At 39.9% G+C, this 24,084-nt stretch overlaps 1 protein-coding gene across 7 annotated transcripts in view; it reads left to right on the top strand.

Moving 5' to 3' along the window:
• Nucleotides 1–12,656, top strand: part of dcun1d4 (DCN1, defective in cullin neddylation 1, domain containing 4 (S. cerevisiae)) — an 82,510-nt gene extending 69,854 nt beyond the window's left edge. For 5 of the 7 annotated variants that reach the window (XM_068035520.1, XM_068035511.1, XM_068035500.1 and 2 more), the window contains 2 exons: nt 1,180–1,282; nt 8,832–12,656. In XM_068035520.1, the coding sequence (XP_067891621.1) occupies nt 1,180–1,282; nt 8,832–8,887 (159 nt within the window). In that variant the 3' untranslated portion in view covers nt 8,888–12,656. Of the gene's footprint in view, nt 1–1,179; nt 1,283–1,344; nt 1,430–8,831 lie in introns of all 7 variants that reach the window. The other 2 variants (XR_010975382.1, XM_068035529.1) reach the window with 2 other exon arrangements.
• The last annotated feature ends 11,428 nt before the right edge of the window (nt 12,657–24,084 follow it).

Genomic DNA, 24,084 nt, shown 5'->3' with positions numbered 1-24,084 from the left:
TCCTCTTCCTTTCCTCCTGTCCTTCTGAAATGTCAAATACCCTTTAATATTCAGGTTCTAGCCTTGGTCACTTTGCAACCATGTCTGTGTAATGGCTATCATATACTCATTTATTTCTATTTATGCTACCAATTCATCCATCTTGTTACAAATGCTACGAGCATTCAGATAAAGAGCTTTTTTAACTAAATAATAAAACACACGGTTAAAATTGACACAATTTCTCCCTGCCTCAATAATTACATAGATGTTGACAACCCCAGGAAACTTGCCCAAGTGGCTGACCTTTCTGGTTGAGGCCAGACACTGAGCATTTACAGTAGATTTGACTATCATAACTCTGCTCCTTCCTTACCATATCTCCTTCCCTTTTTCCATGCACTTCTCAAATGCCTTTGGATGTTTTTGTGCATCAACATTGTCTGATATGTTGGCCACTAGCCACAATTGGGAATTTAGTTGTGGCTAATTGCATTTCTGATTAGTAAATAAAATGAATTATAGACAGTATCATTGGGCATGTGATTTCAATGCTCGTATTCCTACGCGTATGCATGTGAACTTATCTTTTTGTGCATTTGTTGGTAAAATGAAGAAGAAAAGCAGAGCATGTGAGTGTTTTTTGATTGTGATTGCTTTACTTCATTATTGAATAGAGGTAGATGCTAAATAAATATACACGTGAAGCACATTTACCTGTATTATCTGAGTGTATTAAGGTGGTTTCTACTGAAGGCAGTGTATGTGGCTAAAACCGTCACCGTAGGCACATCTGTGACTAGTCAACCATTTCAATTGGGCAACACTTCTACATCAAAATGCTCATAAATTGTAAAAGTAATGTCTAAATGTGATGTTGGATGCCAGCGTCAAACAATTCCATGTTTCAAATGAGTTGGGCCACACCGAATGATGGGATTTATATAGCCTGAGAATTCCTGGTTTAAACCTCAAGAAACCGTCCTTTAATTGTTTTGATAACACCTGGGATTCTTCTGTTTACACTTCCATTGAAATATACCACTAAATTGATGGGCTGCAGCAAAATATGAATGGTGCAGAATATGGTAACTTGTATTTTTGCCACAATATTAGCAAAGTAGAACCAATTTATTTTTCTGCATCATAAAGGCATGTGCAATGATTCTATGGCATCTTTAAATTTTATGTTTCACACAGCAATCTAAGTATAAAGTGATCAACAAGGACCAGTGGTGCAATGTGCTCGAATTTAGCAGAACAATTAACCTTGATCTTAGCAACTATGATGAAGATGGGGCTTGTAAGTACATTAGTTGGGTCTCTTTAACTGTCTTTGTTTTCTCCTTGTCTTTTTCCCTTTAGCGTCCATGGCTGAGGGAGTGAGCAACAACTGACTGCTGAAAATGATGATCTGAGATCTGGTGCTGGAAGGTGTACAGACTAATCAGTGATGACTTTTCCTAAAATTTTCCCCTTCCTGCAGGGAAGCTTCAAGTCCATTTCTCGGTCTCTCCTCATAGCAGTGAAATGGAGATTGGGAACTTGATGTAAATGGATTGCAGGTGTAAACCAGCATTCCGCCATTTTATAGTTCACCAAGGTTTTACCATTGCTTTATTTCTAAAATTAAGTTCAGTTCTAAATAAGAACAGTAATAATTTTAGGTTATAGGTTGCTATATTGGAGTTGGAGGATAGTACAGTCACGGCATCGTAGCTTGGAAGTTCTGTTTTATTGTGTATTTTTAACTTAAAACACTTGGTATCAGGCCAGAAAAAGACAGAAAACTGTTTAATATTTGAAAAGGTGCTTGCCCTCTTTAATAACTCAGAATAATTCTAATCAGCAGTAACACACATTGTTCTGCCACTAGTTTCAACTATTTTCTTTACCCTGCCATCCTTTGTTTTTCTTCAGTGCTGAGTTCTGAAGAAATTGTCTTTGCAGATGAGCACTCTGAGCTCTTTCACTAAATTGAACACTTGAAATTGGCTTTATAGTATAATATTGGGGAATATTTGACAGTCATCCATGCCACACATCAAGTGGAATGATCACTATCATGACCTGCTTTATTCCAAACTCCTACTGTTTTCTGTTCATTATTTATTTATTTTATTTATTTAGAGATACAGCACTGAAACAGGCCCTTTGGCCCACCGAGTCTGTGCCGACCAACAACCACCGATTTATACTAATCCTACATTAATCCCATATTCCCTATCACATCCCCACCATTCTCCTACCATCTACCTACGCTAGGGGCAATTTACAATGGCCAATTTACCTAACAACCTGCAAGTCTTTGGCAGTGGGAGGAAACCGCGGAAGGCCACGCGGTCACAGGGAGAACTTGCAAACTCCGCACAGGCAGTACCCAGAACTGAACCCGAGTCGCTGGAGCTGTGAGGCTGTGGTGCTAACCACTGTGCCGCCCATTTATGTTTCTCCTTTCATGAGAACCTTGCACAGAAAGCTCATGTCAAATACTTTTGAGTCTCCTAACTTCCAAAAGACATTTTCAAAGTGGCACATAATAGCCTTGCTGGCGTTGAAGCCTGTAGAATAAAAGGGAGAATGGCAGCATGGATACAAAGTTGACTTGAGTGATAGGAAACAGAATAGTGGTGAGCAATTTGTTTTTTGGACTGGAGGAAGGTATACAGTGAGGTTTGCAGAGGTCGGTACTAGAACCACTGCTTTTCTTGATTATATACTAATGACTTAGACTTGGGTGTGCAGAGCACAATTTCAAAATTTGCTGATGACACAAAACTCAGAAGTATTGTGAACTGTGTGGAGGTGGTGATAGACTTTAGGAGGACATGGACAGGTGGTGGAATGGGAGGACGCGTGGCAGATGCAATTTAATGCAGAGAAGTGTGAAGTGATACATTTTGGTAGAAAGAAGGAGGAGAGGCAATATAAAATAAAGGGTACAGGAACAGCGATCTGGGGTATATGTCCCCAAATTGTTGAAGATGGTAGAGCAGGTTGAGAAAGTGGCATATGGATTTTAAAATTCATTTTGTGAGATATGGGCGTTGCTGACACACCCAGCATTTATTGCCCATCCCTAATTACCCATGAACTGAGTGGCTTGCTAGGCCATTTCAGAGGGCAGTTAAGAGTCAGCCACATTGCTGTGGGTCTAGAGTCACATGTAGGCCAGACCAGGTAAGGACGGCAGATTTCCTTCCCTAAAGGACATTCTTGAACCAGATGGATTTTTACAACAATTGACAATGGTTTCATGGTCATTAGACTCGTTTTTTAATTCCGGATTTATTAATTCAGATTTCACCATCTGCTGAGGTAGAATTCGAACCCATGCCCAGAGCATTAGCCTGGGCTCTGGATTACTAGTCCAGTCACATTGCCACTACGCCACCGCCTCCCCCTGAGCTTTATACATAGAGGCATAGAATACAAAAGCAAGGAAGTTATGACGAACCTTTATGAAACACTAGTTCTGCCTCAGCTGGAGTATTGTGTCCACTTCTGGGCACCACTCTCCAGGAAGATGTTGAAGGCTTTAGAGAGGGTGCAGAAAAGATTTAAGAGAATGGTTCTGGGGATGAGGGATTTCAGTTATGTGGATAGATTGGAGAAGCTGGGTTTGTTCTTTAAAGAAGAGAAGGTTGAGAGAAGATTTGAGAGCTGTGCAAAATCATAAGGGGTTTGGATAAAGTAGATAGAAACTGTTCCTTTCTGCCAATGGGTCAAAAAACAGAGGACACCGAATAGCAAAAGAAGCAACGGCGACATGAGGAAAATTATTTTTATTCAGTGAGTGGTTAGAATCTGGTGTTCACTGCCTAAGTGTAGTGAAGGCAGATTCAGTTATGGCTTTCAAAAGGGAACTGGATAAGCACCTGAAGCGAGAATATTTACAAGGCTACGGGGCAAGGGCAACGCTGTTGGACCAGCTGAATTGCTCTTGCAGAGAGCCTTGATGGACACGACTGGCCTCCTTCTGTGCTGTAACCATTCTGATTCTATCTACCCACGTGTATGTAAGAAGTATTCGATAGTGTGGCATTCGATAGTTTAGTTCACTAGAGGACTGCACAATTGCACACAGTCACTAAAGCACATAACAGACTCTTTTGCAATTGAGCACAACCCCTGACTGAAGATGGGATATAAGCTGCTGTGCTGTAACGGTACCTGTTCATTCTTTGGACTTTGATACAATCTATGACATTTGGTATTTTTCTTTGCAGAGTGGTGTGGCTACATCTGGCATCTCTCCCATGGGAGCTGTAACAGCAACTACTACAACTGCCTTTTGTCAGGAAAGGTATTTTTGGTGGAATTTGCCAGAGAGTCTTGAAAAGTACCAAGCAGAACATTTGAACAATATCACGAATGATTGTGAAAGACATGACCTCTGTTTAGGCTGTTCCTTATTCAGACAACATGCCACATCTAAGCCTGTTGCAACAACAGCTCTTTGGCACTGCTAGGGGCTTGCAGCCTCCACATTCTGAATGGATGACTGCTCCAGGGCAGAATTCGTGTCAAGAAGCACCCATTGTGGAAGCTGCTTCCACAGTTCTGGGCATTGCAGGCCTCCCAGTTATGACCCCTTGAATGCTTGCAGAAATTCATTTAGATGGGGATTTATGGAATGCCTCTAACTGTTGCTACAACGCATCTGTGGGTACAACTTCTCTGCATGTACCCATAGCTGGACAATTGGCTCATTCATGTTTAAATCCATTGGCAGAGTTGTGCAGCACAAACTCAAAACAGTCTAGAATCTGGGCTTCATACACTCTCATGAGAAGTCTCAGCATCAACTTTTGTAAGGCATAATGTTCCTCGGGGCAATATTTGGAACTACCCAGCAGAAAGTCTTATGTCTCTATACAAGTTTCACTTCCCTTTCTATGGAAGCTTGAGCATTCCCGAAAGAAGCAATCTGTGAATACTTTGCCTATGGAAGCAGTTATCTTGGCAGTTCCTAATACTCATCTGTTTAAGACTACTTCAGCCAGAAAAAAAGACTTACATTTATATAGCAACTTTGTTGACCTCAGGGCATCCCAAAGCACTTTACAAACATACTTTATTGGTTGTCATTTCGTCACATTTGTAGAAAACAAGGCTACCAATTTGTGCACAGCAAGTGCAACAAATAGAAATGTGATAATGACCCAATCATCTGGTTTAGAGATGCTGGAGTTGAGGGATAAATATTGATTAGGTCACTGGTGGAAACTCCCCTACTCTTCTTCGAAATAATGCTATGGAATCTTTTACGTCCTCCTGAGAGGGCAGACAGGGCCTTGATTTAATATCTTATCCAGAAAATGGCATCTCTTAGCAACATTTGCTCAGTACAACACTGAAGCATCAGCCTAGATTTTGCGCTCAGGTCTCTGGATTGGGACTTGAGCCCATGACCTCATTCAGAGGCAAGAGTGCTACAGACAGAGCTCAACCAGTGGTCTTCTTGTAGGGGACCCTTCCTTTGTAAGAATCCACTGTTCCTTTGTAAGAATCCACTCTGTTCTGAATCTTGTATGTTTGTTAAAGAGCATGTCTTGCAGGGAAGACCTTTGCAACAGCCTTTCCCACAGGCATGGAAAGAGTGCCTGGCAGGAAAAGGTGCACACCTGCAAGGGCACTGTTCTTCAAGCATAGAGGCAGCCCATTAGGTGTGTTCCACATAGAATTGAAGCTGGCAAGGTCTACACCATGGTCTTGGGAAATCGGTAAACAAATATTAGTGATTTTCTGCATCAGCCAAATGGTTGGAGACTTTCTCCTGAACCCTCACCCCTTCAAGTTGTAATACTGTTGATCGGCTGGTACCTACATCATAAGATACAGTCAGCTTTGGCGTTAAATGGATGATGTAGTGAAAAATACTGTATTGTCTAACAATTCAGCATCATGAATGGGAAAATCTACCTGGTATTTCAGGATTTGACATGCCTGCAAATCACCTCTCAGGGCACATGTACCTATTTATACTTCAGGACAGAAGCTCTGTAAGGCAGGAGACTGAATGGTTTCTCCTCCGATCACACACATTTGTATATCTTTTCACTGGTGTAGATTATAAGGGTAGCAGCAGAAATTGTGTTCTTCTGGTGACCCTTAAGTTGAGGTCAAATATTGTGTCTGAACCTAGAGACAGTCCATTGATTGCCAGGCTATTACCACGGCAACAATTTGAGCGGTCGTTCTCGCCGCATGTAGTGAGCAATTTTTATAAGTTCAAAGGAGTCTATCAAGGCATTTTTTTATAGCAAGTTCAATTGGAGTCATAATCAATCCATATCATTCATTCATGGTTTGCAACATATTTAGACTGGTTAGACCTCATCTGCTTCATAATTGGGACCTTAATTTAATTTTCCACAAGTTAACATATCTATGTTTCAAACTTGTGTCAACTGTGAAGAAATTTCACAAATCTTTATAGCTTCCTATGAGGCAGGGACCCTTAGCAAATGAAGTAGCAGTTGGCCAACAGATGTTTGAGTGCACTCTGGACTGCTGTCATTTCACAGAAGAAGCCCATATGGCAGATTAAAGGTTATTCTAAATCTGCATGCTAAACATCTCTCAATCAGGTTCCAGTTGGCATTTGAAAGGCCATCACATGGGATCATTTTCACATATTTGCAAAGTAGTATTGTCTAGATTTGGCTCCTGTATCCATTGTCATTGATGCATCTGTCCAGGCAGTTAGTTTTATGGCTGCTTGGAGGAGGCTCCATATTCCTCTTCTGTATTTAGCATGTTAGTTTTGTATGCCATTGCACTATGCAGAGGATGTTTTAAATGATGTTAGATTACCTAACCTGTAGGGTCTTTATTCCCGAAATGATGGGCATCCTCCGCACACCAAGATCTGCAGGGATATATATTTTTGGGAGGTTGGTAGGGATTTAATACTTGGCCAGTTTCAGTTTAGCATCAGTAAATTGAATGGTCCTGGAGCTTTGTAGGACGTGGAAATAGATCACATACAGCACAACTGATGTACATTGTGATATTTTCATACACACTAAGCACATTAGTTTCTGCAGAACCAATCAAATTGAACTTTGCTGTTGCATTGTGTAGAGGGCCATTATTATTATTCAAAACATGAAGACCTTACAAGGTAGGTTATCTATCCTGGTTAGTGTCATTCATAGGTGTATTCTCTATGTTCTGAATTAGACCACTATACATGGAATATTTAATCATGTCTAATCAACCTTTTATATAACCTTCAATCCTGTTTAGACTTTTGGAATTAACTGAATTTCAGGTTATGGACTTCAATAGATCTGTTCCATTAGTATCTTGGGGTGAGGAATGGTGAAAATTTTTTAACCCTAGTCGTGCTTAAGGCATATATTTGGATTTGTGTTTTAGTTCTCCAGTCACAGGTCAAGGAGGGAGATATAAACTGTCAGATTTCTGGCAGGAAGGATTCCTGCCCACAGCAGAATGAGACCATAGTGATTTGAACCAACGGGAAGCAGAGTCCAGGTCATGGAAGGCTGAAACTTTCCTGAACCTCTGGGCCCATTAAGGAAATTAGGGGAAAAAATAATTCTCCTAGAATGGCTTTCACTCTTACTTGATTTGGCCTGCTGGAAACCTGCAGCAACATCTCTGTTAAGGTCGGAGGTAAAATAACAGTTGGGACTTGATGATGTCATCTGACCCCAATCTGCATATTTAAAGAGGGATCTTGCTGGCTTCAGACAGGTGCCTTTGCCTCATACTCAGAGAAGAGCAGATTAAAATTGAAGACAGCAGGATTCAGGCAAGGCAACAAGTAAGTCAGTTGGTCAATTTTAACCGTCTATCCACCAGTTTTTGATCAGGTGGATAAGATGGGGTAAATAACCAGCCCTTTTTCTATAATGTCCACACTTAACATTTGGGATGTGTTGTATCAGGCTTCTTTGTTAACAATAACATTGTTAACTCAATCCTCAATCTAAGTTTGCCTCTGATCCATAAATTGTTCTTGCTCGCTGTAAATGTTCTCTAATGTATCAAGGCAGATTGTCAAATTATATTCTGGCATTCTAAATATGGTCTTAGGGTTAAAAAATAACTTGCTTCAGTTTGAAATCATATAGTTTTGGATATGTATACCAGAACAATCATGCTAACAGCAATACATTTTAACTGTATATTATATATGAAAGTATTTATTCCATGTTGACTTGATGGTTATGTAAATAAGAAAAGGCTTAATTGTAATTGTTACTATACAGGAAATCTTTTGTTGGAAGACTTTAGCATTTCATTAGGCATTGCAAGATGACTGACTGATCTGTAGCCCAAATAAACCAGAAGAAAATAAAAATGGTGACTCTTCAAGGTTCTCTAATCCTGCAAACATGTTTCTGACATGGAAAGTTTCAGCCTTCCATGGCCTGGACTCTAGGTGCACCATACCAAAAAAAGTTCCAAATAAAATAAAAATCTTGGCGCATATAAAACCAGAAAATACTATTGAGGTTCAACTGGCCAGCCCCTATAGAATCTTGGAAACTTGAATAAGTTCCCTTGGGTTTCTTGTTCTCCTGTAGTCACTCCCTGTAGCTCTGCTGCCTAAACCCTGGTATCTGTTTAATTGCCTTCTTGCCTCAAGATGCCCCAACCCCATTGTAATATAGTGACCAAAATTGTACACTGTATTACAGATGGGATCAAACCAGTGCTGTTCATAAGCTTACTACCTCTTGAGATGTCACTAAGAAAAATAGAAGATTACAGTTTTAAAGCTGCGCAGTTTGAGCTTAGTATATTTAATGTGGTGTAATCTACATTATTAAGTTCTGGTCATGATATTAAATTCTAATTTAATTGCTTTCTTTCAGGGCCAGTCTTATTGGATGAATTTGTGGAATGGTTTAAAGACAGACAGATGTCCTAGCACTTTTGATTCAGAAACAAGAGCCCGACATCCATATTCAACACTAGCCACAAAAGATCTAAAAAAACAGATTTGGAATGCATTTTTGTTTCTGTTTTTGTGTTTTTCTTCCCCCGCCACCCCCCCCCCCCCCCCCCCCCCCAAAAAAAATGAATTACTGAAAGCATTAAATATCTACAAGCACTTAAATCTGGTATCAAACTTTCTTCTGAGCCTGCTTTTGCATTTTTTTAATAGGACTACAATTATGGTACCGCAAACCACAATGTGATATCTTGCTGTTGATATTGTGAATTCTGTGTTGGAAGCTGTTTCATGCAGAAACCTCCGTTTTCCAGAGGGATTGTGAATTTCAATGAAAATTGTATTAAATGGTTAAAAGTCTTAGATGAATATTTGTTGAAAAGACTTCTTAATCTTATCCAGTGTATGTTTGCAAGTAGAACTGTTCTGTACAACTTAACTAATGAAACTTAAAATTAGTTTTTTTTTAAAGTATAAATTGTTGGGCAACAGTATAACATTGTTTTGATTCACTGCACCTAGCTGTGATCTGTTGAAATGACTAATGCACCATATGGGTTGTTTAGCCCTAATTTTTGCCTTGTACTTCCTGGCTAATTGGCTGGGCTGCTTTTTTTTTTGTGTTTTGCTTTGTATAACTAGCTGCAAATATTAAATTGCCCCTTCAGTGGGCACATAGCTTGATAATGTTACCAAGTTTGCACGTTTTAAAGTTATTAGAATGTTTGTCAGATGTACAGACCAACTAGTATTCAGGTATGTGTTCAGAATCATGTGTATGATTTTTCTCCCCGTCCCTGTACCACTTACTGATGAGAAAATTGCTGACTTATTCTTTTCAGAATTTTTTAATCTGGTGTTGCAGGTCAACTGTACTAATATAACTTTACTGGCTTGACTTTGATTTAGACATTGGATTGAGATTAATGTAACCTGTATCATAATATGACAATGCCATTAAAGCTATCTTTTGATCATGTCAGCAAGTGAAAGTCTGTACATCTAAAACAAGAGATTTTCTAGTGTTGCAATTTTCTGTTGCCTTAGACAACTTCTGCCAAAGACCACGGTTATTGCCTATCTACCTGTACACAGACAAGTAATAAAATCTGGTCTCTTATATTGCACCTTTTCCTATACTAATAGACTGTGTTATATGCCATAGTATCTGTTTTCTATTAACATGATTCACAAATTCCCATTGATTTGGAAAGTGATGAGAATGTTTACCTGAAATGCAGCACAGTATAGGAGTGATAACATCTTATTTAACTTAAAATAAGATATCTTTAACAATGCTGGAAAACAAATTATTCCATTAAGGCAAATTTATTATTTGAGATTAATATGCATAAGAATTGGACTGTTCCAAAGTAAACTTTCCCTATTAACAACTGGAAATTGTATCCTGCTAAAACGCAAGGTATAGGTAGGGCCATTTTGGTGTACTGCAGTACATTTATTTCCAATCTAGCATTATAAGCAAGATAATATTGTTAATTGCACATTCTGTTAAATAAGAAGAATGCCACTTTAAATGTCTGCTATACAGGCAGTACATGGTATTGCTAAGTTTTTTTTAATACACCTGTAAGTCAATTTTTGCTAATGTGGTTGAACATTAGAGTGGTGATTTTAAAGCCATGTGAAGTAGACAGTTTTTTCATAGCTGCCTAGCCTTCAAGTCTTCCAAGTATTCGATTTCTTGTGTTTTGAAACTGACAGAATCATGCTTTTTGAAATGCAGTCTTTAATGGGCATTTTTTAAGTGCCATGCATAATTGTCACTTCTGTTTGTTCTCTCTCAAAAACAAGTAATGGAAAATGAAACTTCATCACTTTCCTTCATTAAAAAAGTGACAAAAAATGGAAAACTCTTACATTTCCATCTGCCGGTTGAGGTGTGCAGGGTCACTCATATCTACATATAATTTCTATCCTCTCCATTTCCATGAAGCTTTTAATTTTTAAATCAGTTTTAAGCACCCGATTGTATAACATGGAAAATTAAAGTCTTTTTGCTTTTTTCCCCCCTTTCCAAACACTACAAAGATGCATGTTAGATAGTCCCTTTAATACTACCATAATTAACTCCATTAATGTGCATTTTACTGGCCTAGATTTTTTAATATCAATATACACAATGTTGTCTTGGAATGTGACATACTTCAAGGAGTTTTTGATGCATTTTAATTTGTCAATGATCAGCATTGAACTGGTTTAGAGTATGTTTGAAGGGTAATCAAGATCAATCCCATATATTTACCCCTTTTGAAATCTGTCTAGATGGACCAAGTTATCTAATCTAGGCTTTTCTTTTGAAAGTTACCTTTTATTCACTTTTTTTTGCATTTATTCTGTGCTGCTCCACTGGAAATGCCAGCAAATAGCATTATTTAAGCAAAAAATGAATTTTTGGAGTGCTAAGAAAACAGTTGTATATGGAAGGTTCCCTGTTCACTTATGTTGCAATTAAATTTTGTACTTTAATTTGACAACTTTATATTTTGCTTTGGTAAAGTTGAGATGGCATTTTTCATTTTAAATTTGAAGTTGTATTGTTGGGATGTTTGCACAATGATGAGTACCTAGTGTAAAAAGATAATACTCCACCTCTGTAGCACTTTTTTCTGAAGGATATTGGATAGCTTATGTTTTGTTCATTTTCAGCCATTGCAGACTTGGAAGCCTGTCACAACTAATGTTCTTCAAGATCCTTCTCATTAAACTATGGTATGTTTGTTGCTTTTATTTTTACCTAAAATGCACTTCAGTCCAAAACTTTCAAAAGATTTTTTTGATCAGTAAGGCAAATTGGGTATTGCGTTTATATCCATTCAGGTGCAGTAAAATCTATGTAAACTCGCACTTTATGGGAACATGCAAAGGAGGATTCAGTAATTTTATAAATGAGAAGAACTCTATGAACTACTGAGTTTTAGCACAGATGAATAGTTTCCTACAGCTGCAGTGTCCCTGTTTCACTGACCTGCATGCATGATTATAAATTACCTGAAATTTTATATCATTTATTCACAAATGAAATCTGACTGCCTGTTAATGATTCAAAAGTGATGTCTATGTTTTTGGGTATAGATTTCACTAATATACAATGAGTTTTCATAATACATTACTTACAGATTTATAGAATATCACCTGTCTTAAATCTTCCCCAAACCCAAAACAGACCAGAACATGCTCTTTGTATGAATCCCAAAGATTCTGTTATAGAATAATGTATCTATTTTGTTTTTAAAAGTGCAGTAACCTTCAAATGACAACTAAGCTACCAGACATAATTGAAAACCAATAACTGCTTTGATTTCTAGGCAGATCCACAAAAAGGGATGTTCTTTTTTGGTTCTCTTTTGATAAAAATGCTGTTTAAATGAAGCTTAAGTTTTGTACTCTTTCTGTCCCGTGTGTTTCTTTTGGGGGGAGGGGTTCAATTCCTTGGAATGATGGAGTAATTGCCAACTAGTTTAGAATAGTCAAAAACAAAAAGTTCTCTGCACTGTTTAGTCACAAAATCAATGTAAAGCGTATCACGTGCACAACAAGAACAGCTTTTTCAAATAAGTAAGTGGTGCTCCCACTCTTGAAAATGTTTTGTAATTTTAAAGTCTTCTTTACTTGGATTGTAAAAATGACATGTTAGCGGGGTGCATTTGTTTCAAATGTTGAACTAAGCTTGTTTTTCGTTTTGTTAGCGCACGGTATCTGTATTGCCTTAGTGTCATTAAATAACAGCTAAATTGAAACATGGGTTATGTTTTTTATTTTTGTTTCATTTTTGCTTTAATTTTATGCTTGCATATGACAAAGACCTTCCACCACATACTCTATTTAAAAAGGCATGGTCAGTATCTCTCTTTTGGAAGAAATAGCATAAACTGTATAAACTAGTTGATTGAAGTGTTAGAACTAAAATATACTTCTGATAGCAAAAGTCACAGTAGTTGGATAGAGGATAAATTCCTTCCCTTGAATAATATTAGGAATTAAGATATTATGAACCCATTAAAACGAAGTCAAATACCATGAGTTAATGTCCTGGTCAAGTAACTTGCGTGTCCTTGTCTTCAGTTGATACCAATACAGTGAAAATATTTATCTATTCTAACAACACATTTAAAAGAATAAGCAAAATAAATACTTTTAAGAACAATGGTCAAGGACAGTTGTGATTTGTGTTGCTTTATGGAATCCATTTTGCAAAGACCTGTGACTGTACACACTCTGGTGCTGGTCATTAACTTGCTAGAAATGGGAAATACTTGAGTATATCTGGACTATGGTTCCATGAGTGAATAAGGCAATTGAAAAAAAAATAAACAAAAAAATATTGAGGGCTTACAGGGCAATACAAAAATACTAGAATAAATTTAAAAATGGTAGGCAAGCTACCAAAAAGGAAATTTGAAAGGCTAGAGGAATGAGAGAAAACCCAATATTCATCAGTTACCAAACACGCTTATTTACATGTCCACCAAATCACCTACTTTTCCCGTACATCATCCCTAGTCCCACTTAAAAAATGCTTATCAATGCTTTCGTCACTTTGACTCATTTTATGTATTATTCTACTTGCTGGCCTTCTACCCTGCATAAGTGTCCAAAATTCAGGAATCCATTTCCTGTCTCACACCAAGTATCTATGATTCTATAATAAAACAAAGTTCTGGAAATACTCAGCAGGTCAGGCAGCATCTGTGGAGAGAGAAGCAGAGTTAACGTTTCAGGTCTGTGCCCCTTCATCAGAACTGATTCTATGCCCGATTATTTTAATTAGCAACTGATTTCTGAATAAGGGAGTATGGCCCTGATAGTTGTATCAATGTCTAAATACCTGAATTGTTACATGAAATAGTACATAGCCCCAGATGATTTTATTTGATTTGTTTCACCTAAGATTTAAGAGATGTTTGTTTGTGACAGCACAATGGTTAATGCATCACTACCACTACAATTGCCTATATTTAATCTTTATAGAAATGATCTTAATTTAAACCAGTGAGTCAAAAGCATGGGGTAGTTTTAAAGGAATAGAATCTAATGCATTAATTTTAATGTTTGAAATAAAAGCACAATTTAGGGGCAACGTTTTTTCCTGTAGCTGGTCCAGGGCTGCATATTATAAAGGTTTGTGCTGCAACTCAAGTGGTTGAGTTATGTCATTGCTATTCAGCTTTTACAAACTGCAAACATCCATCCATATTTAACCAGATCTACAAGAAGTAGGCACCCTCTGGCTTTCAGAAATGCAGCTATTTCACACTTCAATTTTAACATTCCTTAACCACAATGTATTAATTTATGGATCAAATAGCAATTCCTGTTTTCATAATTTGTTGCATCTTTTACAGTTACCTTGAGATGGTAGATCAGTTTAACATACAAAAGCCTTCTGACTGCAGCATTCTCAGTACTGCATTGAAGTTTCAGCTTAGATTATGTGCTTAAGTCTTTTGGATGTAGCTTGAACCAACAATCTTGAAAATCAGAGGCATGAGTGCTACCACTGAACTAAGGCTGAGACCTGAAGTAGGATCTGTCATTGACTAAAATTGCTTCACCACTTACCCAAAAAAATACTAATTTCTTTCACTGGAACAGATGAGTTTTTGGGGCAAAGATGTTACTGCAGTAACTACTTAGACCTGGCTTGCCTCATCCCTCATTAATGTTAGACTTTGCATGCATTGGGCGTGATAGTAAATGCACCAAAAGGGCTGAGGAATTTCAGCCTATGATGCTTTCCAAGTGCCAGAGACAGCTCAGGATGGCGAAAGGACCCTGAGTAGAGTCATTATCATTACTGCAGGGAAAGAGGCCATTCAGCCCATCAAGTCCATGCTGGCTTTCTAGAGCAATCCAGTCAGTCCCATTGCCATGCTCTAACCCTGTAGCCCTGCAAGCTTATTTCCCTTAAGGTTATTTCCTTTATGTGCCTATCCAATTTCCTTTTGAAATAATTGATTGACTGCTTCCACCACTCTCATAAGCAATGAGTTCCAGGTCATTACCACTTGCTGTCTTTAAAAAAAAAAGTTCTTCCATTTCCACTGCCCCCCACCCCCCACCCCGGTATCTCTTGCCCAAAAGTTTAAATCTCTGTCCCCTAGTCCTTGTATCATCAGCTAATGGGAACAGTATTTCTTTATCTTATCTAAACCTGCCATAATCTCTTACACCTCTATCAGACCTCCCATCATCATCATCCTGCTCCAAGGAGAACACCAGCTTCTCTAACCTAACCTTGTAGCTAAAATCCCTCAGCCTTGGAACCATTCTGGTAAATCTCCAACCAAATAATTCGACACAAACACACAAAATGCTGGCAATACACTGCAGGTCAGGCAGCATCTGTGGAGATAGAAACAGTTAATATTTCAGGTTGATGAGCTTTCAACAGAACTGGAAAAAAGTTAGAGATGCAACAGATTTTAAATAAGTACAGAGGCGAAGGGGAGGAAAAGAATACAAGGGAAGGTCTGTGATAGGGTAGAAGGCAGGAGAAATGAAATGTTGAAAGGGATGATGGTGCAAGGCAAAAGGGGATACTAATGGGACAAATAAAGAAATGAAAGATGGATCTAGAAGAGGTGTAAATGGCAATAGCAGAATCATTACCAACAGCTGCTGTCTGGGGAAAGAAAAACAAAATGGGGCAGTGCTTACGATTTGAAATTGTTGAGTTCAATGTTGAATCCGGAAGGCTGTAAAGTGCCAAATCAAAAGATGAGCTGCCATTATTCGAGCTTCCATTGAGCTTCATTGGAGCAGTTGAGGAGGCAGATGTCAGTGGGAGTGGGCAGAGAAATAAAATCACAGCACTTGGAAGATCGGAATCAAGATTGCAAACTGAACGGAAGTGTTCTGCAAAGCGCTCGCTCAATCTGCATCTTGTCTTCCCAATGTAGAGACTAGCGTGAGAAGTGAGCAGTACACTAAATTGAAAAAAGTACGAGTAAATGTTTAGGGCCCTGGATGGTGGGAAGGGTGGAGATAAAAGGGCAAGTATTGCATCTCCTGTGCTTGCAGGGAGTGGGTGTTGAAGGCGATTGAAGAATCACCCAGGATGTGGCAAACGGAACAGTCCTTTGGCAATGCTGAAAGGGGAGGGAAGGGGAAGATGTGTTTGGTGGTGGCATCATGATGGTGGTGGTGGTGGAAATGGCAGAGGACAGATTCACTGCATCCTTTAAAGCACATGAAGCATTGACACAGGTGTATGGCATAATCACGTCCATTTTTACAGACAATGTGAAAAAGTGACAATCGTGAGAACTAAGTTTTTGAAGGAAGATTGAAACCAACTTAAACTTAATCTAAAGTGCCAGTAGCTAGGAACTACCATTATTGAAGATTCAGAATTGGAAATCGATAAAGAAATTAAAAACCTTAGAGAATAGTTTTTTTCATAACCATCTTTATTTTTAAAAAAAAGTTGATTGTATAGGACATGGTGTGCCTTATTAAATCTGTCAACCCCCTGAAATCATTTGGATGTTCAGTGATGATTGTTCTGTAAGGTTGTGGCCCATAATCTGCTGTAGTTTGGTAACATCTTGGCTTCAATATTAGAAAAAGATTTGTAGCAAAGAGACAGAATTTGTAAAGGTTTCAGGTGACCAAGACCTAGAATACACCAATTATAAGGTGAGACATTGTTGTAATGCAGCAACTGCTTTGTGCACGGCAAAGTCCAACAAATATTGTGAGATAATGACCTGACAATCAGGTTTAATGATGTTGGTGAGGGATCATTTTGGCCAGGGCATTGGAAGAAACTCTTTGTATTGTGACATGGCATCTTAGAGTCATAGAGAGATACAGCACTGAAACAGGCCCTTCGGCCCACCGAGTCTGTGCTGACCATCAACCACCCATTTATACTAATCCTATATTAATCCCATTTTTCCCTCTCACATCCCCACCTTCCCTCAATTTTCCTACCACCTACCTCTACTAGGGGCAATTTTTTACAATGGCCAATTTACCTATCAACCCGCAAGTCTTTGGCATATGGGAGGAAACCGGAGCACCCGGAGGAAATCCACGCAGTCACAGGGAGAACTTGCAAATGCCACACAGGCAGTACCCAGAACCAAACCTGGGTCGCTGGAGCTGTGAGGCTGCAGTGCTAGCTACTATGCCGCCCTTCTGCAGCCACCTGAAAGGTCAGACAAAGTCTTAGTTTAAATGTCATCAGAAAGATGGCACCTCTGACATTACACTTCTCCCTCAGTGCTGCACTGAAGTGTCAGCCTAAATTATTTGCTCAAGTCCCGTCAGAGTGGGACTTGAACCCATGACCTGACTCAGATAAGAATACTGCTGGTCACCTGTTCCTTGATGAATGCTTCTCAATGGTAGGGGCTATAAAACATGATTAAGAAACAGAAAATTTCCAGTAATTGTAGGGTTTAGAACAAGGAGACAAAAATATAAGATTAAATTCAGAAATTTAGGACAAAGAACAGAAGAAACATTTTCTCTCCGGGTCGTGAAGAATGCACAACATGAGTTTATGATTGAAGCAGAGACTTGGCAACATTCAAAAATGGATTAGATAGGTGGTTGAAGAAAAGGATAAAAGGATCTAGGAACAGAGCAAGTGCAGTCGATTACGACGACTGCTCATGTAGAGGATAAACACCAACATGGACTGTTTGGGCTGAACAGCCTGTTTCCATGGGAGCCTTTATAAATCATTTCTAACCAGATAAAGTGCTATGCAAATTAACGTGAATTGTGACTAACAAAAGACTGATGAGGGTTTAGTTACTCTTTTTAAAAAAAAAAATCATCTTGGAACGGGATTTATTTCTGAAGCCCATGAATCACTAGCAAGGCATTATGAAATCTTAAACTTAAAGCCAATTACGAAGGTATGAGGGGAGAATTGGCTAAGGTTAATTGGGGAAATAGATGGGAAGGTATGGCAGTAAATGAACAGTGGGACACATTTAAAGAAACAGTTCAAAGGGTTCAACAAAAGTACATTCCATTCAAAAACAAAAACTTTTCAAGAAAGACCCATCCGTGGATCACTCGGGAAGTTATGGAGAGCATTAGACTAAAAGAGGCTTACAATGTTGCAAAAAAAGTAGCAAGTCTGAGGATTGGGGTGTTTTAGAAACCAGCAAAGGGTCACCAAAAAGTTGATAAGGGAAAAAATAGAATGAGAGTAAACTAGCCAGCAAAATAAAAACAGACTGTAAGAGCTTTTTTAAGTACATAAAAAGAGAGTGGCTAAAGTAGACATTGGTTCCTTAGAAGCAGAGACAGGAGAAATCATCATGGGGAGTGAGGAAATGGCAGAGGCATTGAACAAATATTTTCTGTCTAGCTTCACAGTAGAAGACGTAAGTTCCAAACCAGAAATAGACAGTAACCTAGGGGCTGAAAAGAGTGAGGAAATTGATATCAGCTGAGAAAAAGTATTGGAGAAACTTGAAGGACTAAAACCTGACAAGTTCCCAGGACCAGATGGCCTACATCCGAGGGTTCTAAAAGAGATAGTTGCAGAAATAGTGGATGCACTGATTTTCCAGAATTTCTTAGATTCAATGGCAGAGAGAAAACAGGGAATTACAGGCCAGTTAGCTGTTGTCAGTCGTTGTTAGTCAGTCATTGGGAAGATGCTGGAAACTATTATTAAGGAAATCTTACCTTTGCACTCGGAAAAGCATAGTATGATTAGAACAACTCAGCATGGTTTACTAAAGGGACAAATTTATTAGAGTTTTTTGAGGATGTAACTAGTAGGGTAGATAAAGGGGAACCAGTAGATGTAGTATACTGAGATTTCCAAAAGGCATTCGATAAGGTGCCACATAAAAGATTAATAGGCAAGATAAAGGCTCATGGTGTTGGGGGTAATATATTAGCATGGATAGAGGATTGGTTAAAAAACAGGAAGCAGAGAGTGGCTGTAAACAGGGCATTTTCAAGTTGGCAAGCAGTGAATAGTGGGAGTGCTGCAAGGATCAGTGCTGGGGCCTCAGCTATTTACACTCTGTCTCTTCATCCAAGTCATTAATATAGAGAGTAATGTATCTAAGTTTGCTGATGATACAAAGCTCAGTGGAAAGGTGGGGGAGGACCTAGAGAGGCTACAAAGAGATATAGACAAGTTAAGTGAGTGGGCAAGAAGATGGCAAATGGAGTATAATGTAGGGAAGTGTGAAGTTGTTCATTTTGGTCATAAAAATAGAAAAGCAGAATATTTTTTAAAAGGTGTGAAACTGGTAAGTGTTGATGTTCTGAGAGACTTGGGTGTACTTGTACAAGGAACGCACAAAGTTAACATGCAGGTGCAGCAGGCTATTAGGAAGGCAAATGGCATTTTGGCCTTTATTGCAAGGGGATTGGAGTACAGGAATAAAGAAGTCTTACTAAAATTGTACAGGGCTTTGATGAGACTGCACCTGGAATACTCTGCAGTTTTGGTCACCACATTTAAGAAAGGATATACATGCACTGGAGGCAGTGCAGCAAAGATTTGCTAAATTAGTCCCTGGGATGAAGGGGTTGACCTATGATGAGAGGCTGTGTAAATTGGGCCTATATTCTCTGGAGTTTAGAAGAATTAGAGGCGATCTAATTGAGACATACAAGATTCTGAAAGGGCTTGATAGGGTAGAAGCTGAGAGATTGTTCCTGCTGGTCAAGGAATCTAGAACACGGGGACACAGTCTCAGGGTAAGGAGTCAATCATTCAGGATGAGATGAGGAGAAATTACTACACTCAAAGGGTTGTAAATCTTTGGAATTCTCTACCCCAGAGAATTGTGGATGCTTCATCACTGAATACATTTAAGGCTGGGATAGAAAGATTTTTGGTCTCGCAGGGAATCAATGGATATGGGGAGCGGGCAGGAAAGTGGAATTGAAGCCCAAGATCAGCCATGATTGTATTGAATGGTGGAGCAGGCTCGAGGGGCTGAATTGCCTACTCCTGCTCCTAGTTCTTATGTTCTTATGTTCCAACTTCATCTGCATGCTGCCACTGTTCCTTTTATTCCACAGGCTTCAACTTTGGCAAGTCTATTATATGGCATTTTATCAGATGCCTTTTGGAAGTCAATGTACACCATATCAACCGCAGTACATCAATCCTCTTATTACCTAAGAAACTCACATAATTTGCTTTTAACAAATCTGTGCTGGCTTTCCTTAATGGATACACACTTGTTCAAGTGACAATTTTGTCCCTTATGATTTCTCTAAAAACTTTCCCACCACTGAGGTTAAACTGTAATTGCTGGGTTTATGCTAACATCCTTTTGTTTGAACAAGGGTGTAAAATTTACAATTCTCAAGTCCTCCGCTACCACAGTCATTGGCAGATTATGGCAGTGCTTCTGCAATTTTCACCCTTACCTCCCTCAAAATCCTTGGATGCATCCCATCTGGTCCTGGTGACATCAACTTTAATCACAGCCAGCCTTTCTAACACCTTCTCGTTATCAATTTTTAGCCCATCCAGTATGGGTGGCGCAGTGGTTAGCACCATAGCCTAACAGCTCCAGCAACTCGGGTTCAGTTCTGGGTACTACCTGTGCGGAGTTTGCAAGTTCTCCCTGTGACCGTGTGGGTTTATGCCGGGTGCTCTGGTTTCCTCCCACAGCCAAAGACTTGCAGGTTGATAGGTAAATTAGCCATTGTAAATTGCCCCCAGTGTAGGTAGGTGGTAGGCAAATGGTGGAGATGTAGTAGGGAATATGGGATTAATGTAGGATTAGTATAAATGGGTGGTTGTTGGTCGGCACAGACTCAGCGGGCCAAAGTGCCTGTTTCAGTGCTGTATCTCTAAATAAATAAATAAATAAAATCTCAACTATGTCCTCTTTTAGTATGATTTTTCTAGTAGCTTCTTCCTTGGTAAAAACAAATGCAAAGTACTCATTTAGTACCTTAGTCATGCCCTCTGACTCCATGTGTAAATCCCCTTTTGGGTCCTTAATCAGTCTCACCCCTCCTCTTATATGCCTACAAAAAGACTTTTAGATTCCCTTTTATGTTAGCTGCCAGTCACTTCTCATACTTCCTCTTTGCCTCATTTCCTTTTTCACTTCCCTTCTGAACTTTCTATATCTGGCCTTGTCCTCACTTAAATTTTCAATCTGTCATACTTACCCTTTTTCTGTGTCATTGTACTCTTTATCTCTTTCGTCATCCAGGGAGCTCTAGTTTTAATTGTCCTGCCTTTCCTCCCTCATGGGACTGTATCTCGACTGTACCTGAACCATCATCTCTTGAAAGGCAGCCCATTGTTGTTTTACAGTTTTGCTTGCCAGTCTTTGATTCCAATTTATAAGCCCACCGACTCCCACAGCTACCTGGACTACACTTCTTCACACCCTACCTCCTGTAAGGACTCCATTCCATTCTCCCAGTTTCTCCGTCTCTGTCGCATCTACTCTGATGATGTCACCTTCCATGATGGTGCTTCTGATATGACCTTTTTCCCCAACCGAGGATTCCCCCCCACTGTTGTTGACAGGGCCCTCAACCATGTCCGGCCCATTTCCCGCACCTCTACCCTCACCCCTTCCCCTCCCTCCCAGAACTGTGACAGGGTTCCCCTTGTCCTCACTTTGCACCCCATCAGCCTCCATATCCAAAGGATCATCCTCCGCCATTTCCTCCATCTCCAGCATGATGCCACTACCAAACGCATCTTCCCCTCCCTTCCCCTGTCAGCATTCCGAAGGGATCGTTCCCTCTGCGACACCCTGGTCTACTCCTCCATTACCCCCACCACCTCGTCCCCGTCCCATGGCACCTTCCCCTGCAATCACAGGAGGTGTAATACCTGCCCATTTACCTCCTCTCTCCTCACTATCCCAGGCCCCAAACACTCCTTTCAGGTAAAGCAGCGATTTACTTGTACTTCTTTCAATGTAGTATACTGTATTCGCTGCTCACAATGTGGTCTCCTCTACATCGGGGAGACCAAACGCAGACTGGGTGACCGCTTTGCGGAACATCTCCACTCAGTCCACAAGCAGGACCCTGAGCTTCCAGTTGCTTGCCATTTCAACACTCCCCCCTGCTCTCATGCTCACACCTCTGTCCTGGGCTTGCTGCAGTGTTCCACTGAACATCAACGCAAGCTCGAGGAACAGCATCTCATTTTCCGATTAGGCACACTACAGCCTGCCGGACTGAACATTGAGTTCAATAATTTCAGAGCATGACAGCCCCCCATTTTATTTTTATTTTTAGTTATTTTTTCTTTTTTACATTTTTTACAATTTTTTTTCTTTTGTTTATTTCATTTCATTGTAGTTTGTTCAGTTTGTTTACTCACTGTTTTTTTTCATGTTTGTACTTGCTGCTGCTCTATCTTCAGTTCGTTAACACCCTACCTGTACTAATGCTTTGTCTTTCAACACACCATTAACATACTGTTTTCCTTTGCTCCATGACCTCTTGGTCAGCTATCTGGCCTTGTCCTATCTACACCTTCTCCTTTGTTATTTCTTGCCCCATCCCCGACTCACCGTTGACATTTCTAATATTTGCTAGTTCCGAAGAAGGGTCACTGACCTGAAACGTTGACTCTGCTTCTCTTTCCACAGATGCTGCCAGACCTGCTGAGTGTTCCAGCATTTCTTGTTTTTATTTCAGATTTCCAGCATCCGCAGTATTTTGCTTTTATTTGATTCCAATTTACCTGCGGCAGAAATTAGCCCTCCTCCATCCAATTAAGCATTTTTACCCCAGATTGCTCCTTGTCCTTTTCCATAATCTAAACCTTATGAAACTATGATCATTGTTCCCTAAATGCTCCACTACAGCCAATTGATCCACCTCATTCACCAGAACCAGATCCAGCCATGCCTCCTTCCTCATTGGACTGGAACCGTACTGATCGAGAAAGTTTTCCTGAACACATTTCAGAAACTTTCCCCCTCTCTTCCCTTTGCCCTGTTGCTATCCCACTCTAAAAAAGGGAGTTTAATGATCCAAATATAATTAGTTATTGGAATGTGAGCTTTGCCGGCAAGTCTAGCATTTTTTGCCCATCCCTAACTGCAGGAGGTGGTGAGCCACCTGCTTGAACCGCTGCAGTCCATGTGGTGTAAACATAACCATAGTAGGGAGGACGTTCCAGGATTTTGACCCAATGACAGTGAAGGAATGGTGTTATTCTTCCAAGTCAGGATGGTGTGTGGCTTGGAGGGGAACCTGCAGCTGGTGGTGTTCCCATGGGTTTGCTGCCCTTGTCCTTCTAGGTGGGAGAAATCGCAGATTTGGAAGTTACTGCCAAAGGAACCTTGGTGAGTTGCTGCAGTGCATCTTCTAGATGGTACACACTGCTGCCATTGTGTGTGGGTGGTGAAGGGAGTGAATGGTTAAAGTGGTGGATGAGGTGCCAATCAAGTGGGTTGCTTTGTCCTGGATGGTGTTGAGCTTCTGGAGTGTTGTTGGAGCTGCACCCATCCAGGCAAGTGGAGAGTATTCCATCACACTCCTGACTTGTGCCTTGTAGATGTTGGGAAGACTTTGAGGAATCAGGAGGTGAGTTACCCGCTGCAGAATTCCCAGCCTCTGACCTGTTCTTGCATTTACATGGCTACTCCAGTTCAGTTTCTGGTCAATGGTAACCCCCAGGATGTTGATAGTGGGGAATTCAGCGATGGTAATGTCATTGAATGTCAAGGGGAGATGATTAGATTCTCTCTTGTTGGAGATGGTCATTGCCTGGCATTTGCGTGGCGTGAATGTTACTTGCTAGTTATAAGCCCAAGCCTGAATGTTGTCCAGGTCTTGATGCATGCTGGCATGAACTGCTTCAGTATCTGAGAAATTGCGAATAGTACTGAACACTGTGCAATCAGCAGTGAACATCCCCACTTCTGACCTTATGATGGAGGGAAGGTCATTGATGAAGCAGCTGAAAGTGGTTGGGCCTAGGACACTATCCTGAGGAACTCCTGCAGAAATTTCCTGGGCTAAGGTGATTGTCCTCTACAACCACAACCATCTACCTTGGTGCTAGGTATGATTCTAACCAGTGGAGAGTTTTCCCCAATTTCCATTGACTCCAGTTTTGCTAGAGCTCCTTGATGCCAAACTCGGGCATATGCTAAAATTAAAGCAAAGTACTGCAGATGCTGGAAATCCGAAATAAAACCAAAAAATGCTGGAAATAC

This window comes from Heterodontus francisci, chromosome 1 (assembly GCF_036365525.1).
Source record: "Heterodontus francisci isolate sHetFra1 chromosome 1, sHetFra1.hap1, whole genome shotgun sequence".
Taxonomy (NCBI): domain Eukaryota; kingdom Metazoa; phylum Chordata; class Chondrichthyes; order Heterodontiformes; family Heterodontidae; genus Heterodontus; species Heterodontus francisci.
The sequence above is the reverse complement of the archived record's forward strand: the minus strand, read 5'-3'. Positions and strand labels throughout refer to the sequence as shown.